The sequence below is a fragment of the Rhamphochromis sp. 'chilingali' genome (assembly GCF_963969265.1).
Source record: "Rhamphochromis sp. 'chilingali' genome assembly, chromosome: 21".
Taxonomy (NCBI): domain Eukaryota; kingdom Metazoa; phylum Chordata; class Actinopteri; order Cichliformes; family Cichlidae; genus Rhamphochromis; species Rhamphochromis sp. 'chilingali'.
Window position 1 is genome coordinate 27465806 of NC_137949.1, and position 11115 is coordinate 27476920.

The window sequence follows — 11115 nt, forward strand, 5'->3', positions numbered from 1 at the left end:
CACAGATGGCAGCGTACGCGACATCTCCCATCACTCTCAACACTTCCACCCCCTTTTCCTGCATCCTCTCCTCTTTCCAGTCTTCCCCTAGGCTTCTCTTCCTTCTTTTATCCCTCCCCTCCCCCCACTGTAGACAGCCCATCCCTGCCAGACTTAGCTCTCCCAAAATCCACCACCACTCCATCCGGTTGCTGCTCTGAGGTCTCACTGATTGAAAGGAGCATTATTACCTCCCGCTATCCTGCCCATCCACTGTGGAAAATGTTGCTTATTTGACAGTGGATGCATACAGATATTGCTATAGAGGGTCTTTAGAGTTTGGCAGACACTTGGTGCCAAATCATATGCATGACTCCTCTTGCCATGCCGCTTCATGTGGCTGCCAAATGAGGTTCACTCTGGTTTTTGTCAAGGGACCTAGACTATTATTCAACACCCCCCCCCCCCCACACACACACACACACACACCCCAACAAGCCACACTCCTAACATGCACACACACCCACACACAATATGAAAACCTGTGCTTCCTCAGTGCCCTCTTTCCCTCTCCCAACCTGTACCAGCCCTATGCCCTCCCACTCCCCTCCTGCCTATGCCTTCAGTCTCCATACCACACTCATTATTAATGATCTAAGGGACAGCTTTCATTTGATCTATTACTTAGGACGGGACGGCGGCTGCTGTGCTGCTGCATCCCTGCTGGATCTTTAATTATTTCATGGAGGGCTTTCCTCCTCTCCGCTGCTCCTTCTCTGTTGTGCAGATGAAATATTGAAGTTGAGGAGTGTAGTGCAAAGTGGCCCCATACAGAGTAAGGTGTGTGTCTGTGTGCGTGTCTCCTCTGCTTTTGTAAGTGTACAGTGCATTTGTGTGCACAGACATATATCTGTAAGGCCGATTTTCTGCCGCTCTCAGATGGATCTTAGTTTTTCATTATATGAGGCTCCGACTTTTATCTTGAAACTTTAAGTAGTGAAGTCACAGATTGGAAGCAGATTGCGTTAGTTATTAACTTCTTCCTCGAACTGCAATTCAGCTTTGAAATATTTTCAGTGGGTGAATATGTGAGTTCTTGTTGTTGTTAAGACTCCAGAGTATATTCTGGCTATCTGACAAAAGAAATAGCCACAAATGTTTCCAAAAGGAAAAAGAAAATGCTACGACAAATGTGAACAGAATTATTTCGCTGCATGTGTAATGCGATGTGATTATGGGCCATAAATGTTGTATTACGGCTGTGTTGAGGAGCAGTAATGGCATGATATCACCGCTAACTTTTTGTTGCCAAAAATATCAGCGCTTAACAACATCTGACGGGGAAATGTGGCTGACACTGCTAGCGCACACAGCTTTGCATTCAGGTATGAAATATGGCAGGAGGCCTAATTGGCTTGCTCTCCCAACTTCATACATTTTGGACTCTCTGTGTTAATGGTAATCAAAATTCCACATGGTCTATACTACATTCATTCTGTGCCATACAGAACATCCACTGAGGCACGGGGGAGCTAAGGAGCTTATGAATTCAGCAAACTGTACACAGCTGCCTCATGTAGGAAACCATACTCTATAAACATAATGACTTAATTTTAGTCTGTGTGACGGCATGCGATGGTAAGATTTGCATCCACAGCACCTCTGCATTCAGTAAAACACTGAATTGCTATAACTGGTAGAAAGAGTGATTCCATGCACTTATGTGGGGGACCAATGAAATGACATTGATATACAGCGCTCCATTAATTGCCATATGAATAGGGTCTGCATTGCTTGGCACTCTGCTGATGCATCGCAGTAAAAGAGATGGGTCACTCTGTCTTCTCCACCCTGCAGCTTTGCCAAGCTCATAATTACTAAAACCCCCAATTAATCTTCCCATCACATAGGCCAAATATACACTTCCTCCCTATATAAATGAGTTACAGTATATGCTCTTAGTAGATGTGCATGATTGTGTGTGTGTGTTTTACAAAAGTAGGCGTGTGTACATTTACGTGTGTCAACTTGAAAATGCCAGTGCTTATGAGAGCATCAAGTACAGATAGTGCCATGTGATCTTAGTGCATCACTTGTGTCAGTATCACACAGCTGAGTTCATGTTCTTGCAAACAGAGCAGGACATTGTGCTCATGTTCATAGCCAGTTATATAAGCAACACAAACATGCAGCTATACACAGTTTGTAGAAGAGAAAACACAAACAGATGTTTAGTGTCATTTTCTTTTAATTCAAAAACTTTTTTTAACAAGTGAAGATATGTTATCCGAAGATAGACTGGGTTCTGCATTTATTTTAACAAGCTAACATTCAACGTACATTTTAAGATTTGTTTTTTCTTATTTGTGCATTTTGATTCAATCTGCAGTAACTCGTCGCCCTTATATAAATGTTCCTATCCACTTTGCGAGCGTCAGTCTGCAAAAAAAAAAAAGTGCTGCTACAAGGTATCTGGAGGCTACACAGTGTCTAATTTCTGAGAGGTCACAACAGTCGTTAGATGTACACTTCTTCCTGACAATACATTAGTGTGAGTATGTGTGCGTGTGTGTGTGTCTACATGAATATGTATTTCTGATTGTAGCATGCAGTTCTGGCCCCTGGCATTCAACCTTTACACGTTATGAATAGAATCTCTTCTCCACACTCCAATCTGCCCACTAGTCTGTCTGCAATCACATTTACGATGCCTTACTGGCACCTAGTGGTGACGGGATGCACTGCATACACTTGATGCTTGACTGCCAGCAGGGGAGATGGAGAGTTGTTTACAAGTGGCATTTGCCCCTAATTAAAAGCAGTACTTGTTGGAGCACTCGGTCTGCAGAAGGACTAGCATCCACAGTAACACAAGCTGGGCCGCTGATCCTCCGATAAGCCTCCTCCACTCTGCGCACACACACACGCAAACATTGGTCAAGGAGTGAAGGAGGCGTGCAGCACAAGACAAATTTTAGTATTGTGATTGCTTACAGCTTTGCTGCACAGTAAGGTATACAATACAGTACATTTTTGAGAAACAACACAGATGGCTCAGAGTTCTGCTATTCCTGTTACCAGTGAAGAATTGTCCTTTTGATAGTGGCGGGCCAAGTCTGCAGAATCCCTCACTCATTCACAGGCTGACTGTCAACTCCCTCCATTTTCTAATTCTGCAGGCCCAACATCTGGCTGTCCCGTGTGGAAAGGCCATTATGTCAGGACAGAAGACGAATGAAAGTAGCCATCGACCTGTCTGTGTAGCAACTAACTAGGCCGGCAGTGCCTGCCAGTTTTGACCAGCTTAATGGAGCACAGCAGCTCAGCAACTAATCACCTGCTCTTTCTCATCAGCTGCCTCTCCCATGGGACCGTAATTGATTGTTAAGTGTTTGATGGATCAGACGAAGACTGAGCTGACTTGACTGTGAATCCACAGTCGGGTTTGTACTGATCTTCGCTTTCATGCTCTAACACTCATACTTTTTCTTCTTTTTCTTTAATATAAGTATAACATAGCGGAGCCTTTCATTTTTGTCTGACGTGCCTGACATCACCAAGTCTGGGTACCTAGAATCATCATACTTGTCCTCAATCAGATTAAGAGTGCCAGCAATATGCACAGAGAACTACTTTAAAAGATCCATATTAATGTTATCACAAGTTCACAACCAATTATTTACGCTTTCAGTCTAAATGGGCATTTTCACTTGCTTGATGAGTGTTCTAATGCAAGTATAATGCTAACTGAGTAAATAATACATTATGCATAAGCACTCCAACTACCTGAGTCTGAACAGCTGGTTGTGATCCAGCTCTTCCTCTTCATCAGTCTTTCCTTGGCCTCTGTTTCTCAGTCTCCTCTTCCTTTCCTCGGGGTCAAGTGTGAGTAAGACCACCAGGCTGGGCTGAAACAGGTCGCTAGGCCAACAGTACACCTCTGAACCTTCTCCTGGAAGGTTGCACACTGGACCACTCACCGCTGTGGCGATGGCATAGGCCGCTGTGCTGTGCCAAAATCTGGGGACAGGTAATCAATGGTGAATTGAAAGGTGAATGACAGGTGGAAGTCGCATCAGGTGACTTGGTAGCCACTGAATATTGAGTTGTATAGATCTGGATCTCAGCGGGACCTACAAGTTCTTACAAAAAAAAAAAAAGGTCACAAAACAGGCAGACCTCACTCCACCTGCAACATCTCAGCTGTCTTTACCTGTCAACAATGACAGGTGTCTTCGCGTCCTTTAGGCCTATTTGATCTGCTGAGATGTAGTTCCCCAGAGCATAGAAGGCCCTGCGGATGAGGGGTGGCTCCTGATCAAAGCGGGCTCTCCAGGGGGAAAGGCACTCTGGTGGGGATGGCAGAAGAGTGGCCCCCAGTGTATCCTTCAGAGACTCAGTCAGAGTGGTCTTACCTGTGATACAGAGAAGGACAGGAAATAGATTCACCTCAAAACCAAAGAAAACAAAGGTCTGAACATTTTCGAATCACAAAAGGAGGAATTCATCCTTTTTGTTCATATTAAAAGAAACTGCGGTGGCCCTTGAAAAGTTCAACTAAAACTCCCTCTTGAACCACACAGTTGAGGTTTCATGAAGGTTTGAAAATAGTATTAGAGGAGCGAGCTGCACAGTAAACCATTTCAAAGTGATGTAACTTTTCTGAGGTCATGATACATGATATTCCATTAACTGAAGCTCCCTGGCAGATAATGGCTTTAGCGGAGAACAACCAGCCACCACTTTAGGATGACATCTATGCATCAGACTGATCACATATTTATTTATGAGGTAATGGCATTAACCTGTGGCATCCAGGCCCTCTATGACAATAACAGGGAAGTCTGGTTTATTTCTGGCCTCCACCCTGCTGGGCAGCAGCTCCAGCACAGCTTTAGCTTCTGGGATGATGTCACCACACTGCAGAACAGACAAATCAGTTAAGCAGGCAGGAGTGAGTCATAGACTGTGCTGTCAATGAGCGCACACAGTGCTGTGGGCCACCTGGCCCTCCCTGATAGATAAACGTTAGAAGCAAGAGCTCTGGGTCTCTTGGTATAAACTGCTATCCCTACATCCTCCACAAGAGTGCGCCCGTTTGCCAAAATCTTATGCGGTATACTAAAATAAACATAAAACAGTCTTGTAAACATTAAAATGAGAAAATACGTACTTTTTTCATCACGTCATAGGCCTCATCAAAGCTGTAGAATACATCTGAATTGATAATGTTGAGAGTAGATGGGTGATATTCTGGCGCTTCTGAGGGTACCACATAGTATCCCTTTGCCACATCCATCACCTGGCTTGCTGTCTCTGACCACATGTGCTGCGTCCACTGTTGGCCGTCTTCAGCTGGAGAGTACGAACAAACTAACACTGGGTCATGTTGTATTAAATCACTCAAAAGCCGCTCTATCGGGGAGGAAGTGTCAGAATTCCCTTTTAAAAAGTAACCTTTAACGAGAGAATCCCTGACTTTTGGTAGAAATGAAGACATGGGAGACAAGCGACATTCCGGAGGCAAGTCCCTCAGCAGTTTGTCTTTCAGCTCCCCGTAAAACTTCGCCGTTTTGATTCTGTCTCTGCTGCAGTAAACAAGGACAGAGTAGCACTTGTCACGGTTTTGAACTTCTCTGAACACCCTCGGCACGTCTTCTCCCAGGTGCTTTTCCTTAACAGCAAAATAAAAAGGCGCTCCATTTAACTCCACTGAAAAAACACGAGAGCACCACCGTGGAAGAAGAGACATTGCGTGTTTTGACATCTTGTACACCAAATGCCCTTATCTGTTTCCAAAATATGTCCCGAGACGCATCGTGTGAGCTGAAGGGAAAACGATAGTAACGGCGCCAAACGGAGAAAACGAAACTTTTCGTTTACTGTGAAACGCGTTTATTATTGAAGCCAACGCCTCGCAGGGGCAGCTCATTCTTTCCAGGAATCCAAGTTGTGTTTCTTGAACGTGTTTAATGAAAATGAGAGACACCAAGAGACTGGACAAGTAGCGAGGCTGTGAAAACAACTGAATGCACCCAGACTCGAAACAGAAACTGTTTTAACAAAGAAGCATTTATCACTGAAAGTTTGACCATTAGAGCTAAAGATCTATAAGTCCTGCACTATTTAATGGCATATCACTACTGTACATAAAGGTCTCTAATGAAGGTTTAATGGACGAATGACACTGTGAAGAAATGCAAAGAATGCGTTGTCATGACGCGCGTAAATTATTTCTTGCATCTCAGCAGGATGGAACCAGGCTAGGTTTCGTTTTCGTTGTTTGTAAACAGAAACTTTTGAGTCGCTCAGCTGACCGACTCCCCTCACCCTCTATATAACATGAGCCCTGCGGGTTTCGGCTTATGACGCGCCAGCAGCAAGTCTGACAGCACAACTCGTCATTTAAAAAATGGATTTTTCTCCTGCTGTCTCGTCTCCCAGGCTGCTTCTGCGGCGCTTCATCAGCACCATCTACTGCATTTTTGAGATCGCCTTTTCAAAACTCACTTACTGGACAACAGGAGCCTGCAAGGGAACAAACTCATTCGTTGCTGGTGATAAACTGGACCAAAACAAAGACCAAAATCCAACGATCCCAACGAGCGTCAACTACCACTTTACGCGCAAATGTAATTATAGATGTGGATTTTGTTTCCACACTGCAAAAACGTCCTTCGTCCTACCCCTGGAGGAAGCTAAGACGGGGCTTAAACTTCTAAAGGAATCAGGTGATTTGACAAATTAATAACAATAAGCTTTTTTTTTGTCAAATTGCTGTGCATGCTATTAAATTTATGTCTTTTTTTAAGGGATGGAAAAGATCAACTTCTCTGGCGGAGAGCCCTTCCTGCATAATAAGGGAGAGTTTGTTGGGAAATTGGTCCAGTACTGCAAACAGGACCTTCAGCTCCCAAGTGTCAGCATTGTCAGCAATGGAAGCATGATCAAAGAAGAATGGTTCCAGAAATATGGTAATGTAGCTAAGTTATTAACAGCTTCTTTTTTTATGGGTACATTCCAGCTGTGCCATATACCATAAAATAATTTACATTTATGATCTCTTTCATTTTAATTTCCTCTTCTAGGTATCTATCTGGACATTCTAGCTATCTCCTGTGACAGCTTTGATGAAGCAACCAACCAGCTGATTGGCAGAACTCAAGGCAGGAAGAGCCACCTTGACAACCTCTTCAAGATCTGCAGCTGGTGCAAGGAGTATAAAGTGGCACTGAAAATCAACTCCGTCATCAACATCTTCAACTATGACGAAGACATGACACAGCAAATCAATTTGATTAATCCTGTCCGCTGGAAGGTAAAAATGAAAAAATAAGTAAATAAATATGTTTGTACGGGGTAATCATGGATGTACTGAACGTCTCGTTCTTGTTTTCAGGTCTTTCAGTGCCTGCTGATTGACGGGGAAAACGCAGGCGAGACAGCCCTGAGAGAGGCAGAGAGGTTTGTCATCAGTGATCAGCAGTTTCAGGAGTTTCTGGACAGACACAGCAGCGTATCTTGCCTTGTTCCTGAGTCTAATGAGAAGGTATAATTCTCAGACATGTGCAGCAAGTATGGCAAATATGTTTAATGCAATAACCATAATGTATTCTGTGGGAAACATGTTTTTCATCCTTTTTTTAAATTTTTTGATTTAAGTAAGGGCGTACAATTAGAGCTTGGTATGCCTAGAGTGAATAAAATGTGAATATTATTATAGTAAACACACACAATGCACAGTTAAACAAACAAACTATACAAAAGTTGACTTTTGAACACCACTGTCAGTTAGGAATTTTGATGTTGTTTTCTTGTTGTTGTATAGATGGCCACCAAATATAAGGGGATATTTTGGTATAGACTTTTGGTATAGTTTATAATGCTATGATAACTTCTAGAATATCCATGTTTCATATCTGCGTTGTGCTCATTCTGCATTACTCCTCAATTTTGCAGCACTATGGCATGAAAAGTAGGAACTAAACATATATATTAGGTTGAAACATGAGCTCAGGTCATCCTGCCTAAAATAATTCTTTGTTGTGCTGTAATTAATGGTTGAAAATCCAACGTTAGGATACACAAAAATTAAAATTTGTGGTCTTTTTTGTTTTAATAGATGAGGAACTCCTATCTGATCCTGGATGAATATGTAAGTACTTCAGATTATTACTAACTGGTAGTGCGGCTGAGCCATTTTATCAGATGTTTAAGTAAAAAAATGAACTGTATGTTTGAGTTATATGAATGTGGATTGCTCAAATTAAGTAAAAAGGCTTGAATTTGGTATAATTGTTTAAATTAGTAACTTGCTAGGCATTTTAGCTGAAGGAAACTTACTTCATATGTTGATTTTCTTCCTTTTTTTTGTTACAGATGCGTTTCCTGGACTGTCGAGAGGGACGGAAGGATCCTTCCAAATCCATCCTTGATGTTGGAGTAAAGGAGGCGATTTGCTTCAGCGGCTTCGATGAAAAAATGTTTCTAAAAAGAGGGGGAAAGTATGTGTGGAGCAAAGCTGATATGAAGCTAGAGTGGTAAAACGCTTCTTCAGCTTGTGTTTGATGCTCCTTTGCTAAGTGTTTGCATTGATATGCTCTACAGTATGATCATTTTGCACTAGGAATGTAAATATTCAGATATATCTAGGCGTGTGTGTGTGTGTTCTGGGGGGGTTATTTGAAGGTTACGGTCACCAAATAGAAGGTGATCCAGAAGTATTGTTCTTCTTTATTTTTTATTAAATATCTAAATATCTGTCTTTTATGTTAAGCACTTTGGTATACCGCTGGTTTTTAAATATTCTCTATAAATAAAGATGTATTGTATTGTATTGGAAATATATTGTACTGTTTATGATTGTTGAACAAAGTAACATTGAGTGTTATATTCAAATTATAATTTTACACAACAAATTTAGATTGAAGGACAACTTGTCAATGATGTTGTCATAATTTATTTTTTATGTGGTTAAGTAACAAGGCAAAATAAAGTCATTTTTTCCACAATACAGTGGCTTGCAAAAGTATTTGGCCCCCCTTGAACTTTCCCACATTTTGTCACATTACAGCCACAAACATGAATCCATTTTATTGGAATTCGCTGATCAGAAATGCAGCCAAGAGGTCCATGGTGACTCTGGACCAGCTGCAGAGATCTACAGCTCAGGTGGGGGAATCTGTCCATAGGACAGCTATTAGTCGTGCACTGCACAAAGTTGGCCTTTATGGAGGAGTGGCAAGAAGAAAGCCATTGTTAACAGAAAACCATAAGAAGTCCCGTTTGCAGTTTGCCACAAGCCATGTGGGGGACACAGCAAACATGTGAAGAAGGTGCTCTGGTCAGATGAGACCAAAATGGAACTTCTTGGCCAAAATGCAAAATGCAAAATGTGTGGCGGAAAACTAACACTGCACATCACTCTGAACACACCATCCCCACTGTCAAATATGGTGGTGGCAGCATCATGCTCTGGGGTGCTTCTCTTCAGCAGGGACAGGGAAGCTGGTCAGAGTTGATGGGAAGATGGATGGAGCCAAATACAGGGCAGTCTTGGAAGAAAACCTCTTGGAGTCTGCAAAAGACTTGAGACTGGGGTGGAGGTTCACCTTCCAGCAGGACAACGACCCTAAACATAAAGCCCGGGCAACAATGGGATGGTTTAAAACAAAACATATCCATGTGTTAGAATGGCCCAGTCAAAGTCCAGATCTAAATCCAATCGAGAATCTGTGGCAAGATCTGAAAACTGCTGTTCACAAACGCTGTCCATCTAATCTGACTGAGCTGGAGCTGTTTTGCAAAGAAGAATGGGCAAGAGTTTCAGTCTCTAGATGTGCAAAGCTGGTAGAGACAGACCCTAAAAGACTGGCAGCTGTAATTGCAGCAAAAGGTGGTTCTACAAAGTATTGACTCAGGGGGCTGAATAATTACGCACACCCCACTTTGCAGTTATTTATTTGTAAAAAATGTTTGGAATCATGTATGATTTTCGTTCCACTTCTCACGTGTACACCACTTTGTGTTGGTCTTTCACGTGGAATTCCAAAAAAATTGATTCATGGTTGTGGCTGTAATGTGACAAAATGTGGGAAAGTTCAAGGGGGCCGAATACTTTTGCATGCCACTGTAACTATTTGTCACTGTACATTTTAAACTTTTTTTGATACTATAATTTGTTTTCCTCTTAAGGTAGAACAGAAATAAGAACACACTTTTATGCAAAGTAAGATAAACATGGATAGCGCTGATATGAAAGAACGGTGGTCTCCTCTCAGAGCAAGAGGCCAGACCACGAGGCTAACAACAACAAAGCCACACCATTGTGTGGACCTTCCAGGCCTTGGAAAATTAAGTACACTGATCTTATCTGTTGTATAAACCTAGCAGACTGTAGCTGGTTCCAACAAGATCAGCAATACTTTTCTACTTTCAATTTACTGAAAATGTTGTATAGAAGTTCAAATAGCTTGAGTGGTTTCAATATTTCTGTCACTGCCTCTATCTGGATATGGTTTAGTTGTTCTTTTTGTCAAACACATACTTTACAATGTCTGATTTATGTTTTGCAACACTCACACATAGCTGAACTGAAACTAATGTTATTGCAGTTCACTGCAGCTGACTGAGTACTGAGATGTAGGTCACAATTTAGATTGTATAAAAGCTTGTGTATGAAAACACGTTTTTCTATTTGTAATTCTTTTCATTTTTAGGTCTTAAATTTAGGCAAATAAATAAAATTTTGACTGGCAGACAAAAGATTAATGGAAACAAGCATGTATACTAGTTGAAATTAAAAAAAAATTTAATTTAAAAAAATGCCATTTTAAGCCACAGCTTTTCTAAATTAACAGCCTTGTCAATTATTAAAATCACTTTTTATGTTACTGTAATGGCTAATGAACCAGTATACACATTTAATGCATTTAATCAAAATGACATTTTTAAAGCTAAAATATAATTACTGTTGTTAAAATGTTGTCAAATTTACTGTTTCACAAAAAGCTGAAAAATAGTGATTCACACTAATAGTCCAATATGCTTGTATAAAAAACGTGAATTCCGTAACAACTGATTAAATCAATTGTTAGTTTTAAAAAGTTCTTGACAAACCGTATTTTCTAATTTTTT

The 11115-nt window shown here is 41.4% G+C and overlaps 2 protein-coding genes across 2 annotated transcripts; one reads left to right on the forward strand and one right to left on the reverse strand.

The window, feature by feature from the left end:
- Nucleotides 1-2224: 2224 nt before the first annotated feature.
- Nucleotides 2225-5923, reverse strand: cmpk2 (cytidine monophosphate (UMP-CMP) kinase 2, mitochondrial). Its single transcript, XM_080870763.1, has 5 exons — nucleotides 5153-5923; nucleotides 4785-4899; nucleotides 4193-4394; nucleotides 3766-3999; nucleotides 2225-2889 (listed from the first exon to the last, which is right to left on the reverse strand). The coding sequence occupies exons 1-5, from the start codon at nucleotides 5744-5746 to the stop codon at nucleotides 2769-2771; spliced, it is 1266 nt and encodes a 421-aa protein (XP_080726889.1). The 5' UTR covers nucleotides 5747-5923; the 3' UTR covers nucleotides 2225-2768.
- A 258-nt stretch (nucleotides 5924-6181) lies between these two features.
- Nucleotides 6182-8979, forward strand: rsad2 (radical S-adenosyl methionine domain containing 2). Its single transcript, XM_080870764.1, has 6 exons — nucleotides 6182-6710; nucleotides 6792-6953; nucleotides 7068-7297; nucleotides 7379-7528; nucleotides 8102-8134; nucleotides 8359-8979. The coding sequence occupies exons 1-6, from the start codon at nucleotides 6392-6394 to the stop codon at nucleotides 8521-8523; spliced, it is 1059 nt and encodes a 352-aa protein (XP_080726890.1). The 5' UTR covers nucleotides 6182-6391; the 3' UTR covers nucleotides 8524-8979.
- Nucleotides 8980-11115: the final 2136 nt, after the last annotated feature.

What these genes read in the sequence shown, in the direction of transcription:
- cmpk2 (XM_080870763.1), bottom strand. Translation starts at nt 5,746, where the DNA reads ATGTCAAAACACGCAATGTCTCTTCTTCCACGGTGGTGCTCTCGTGTT. An exon ending in AGAGGGCCTGGATGCCACAG is followed by an intron (nt 4,395 to 4,784) that starts GTTAATGCCATT and finishes TCTGTATCACAG; the next exon opens with GTAAGACCACTCTGACTGAG. An exon ending in AACCAGCTGTTCAGACTCAG is followed by an intron (nt 2,890 to 3,765) that starts GTAGTTGGAGTG and finishes GTGTGTGCGCAG; the next exon opens with AGTGGAGGAGGCTTATCGGA.
- rsad2 (XM_080870764.1), top strand. Translation starts at nt 6,392, where the DNA reads ATGGATTTTTCTCCTGCTGTCTCGTCTCCCAGGCTGCTTCTGCGGCGC. An exon ending in TTAATCCTGTCCGCTGGAAG is followed by an intron (nt 7,298 to 7,378) that starts GTAAAAATGAAA and finishes TCTTGTTTTCAG; the next exon opens with GTCTTTCAGTGCCTGCTGAT. An exon ending in ATCTGATCCTGGATGAATAT is followed by an intron (nt 8,135 to 8,358) that starts GTAAGTACTTCA and finishes TTTTTGTTACAG; the next exon opens with ATGCGTTTCCTGGACTGTCG.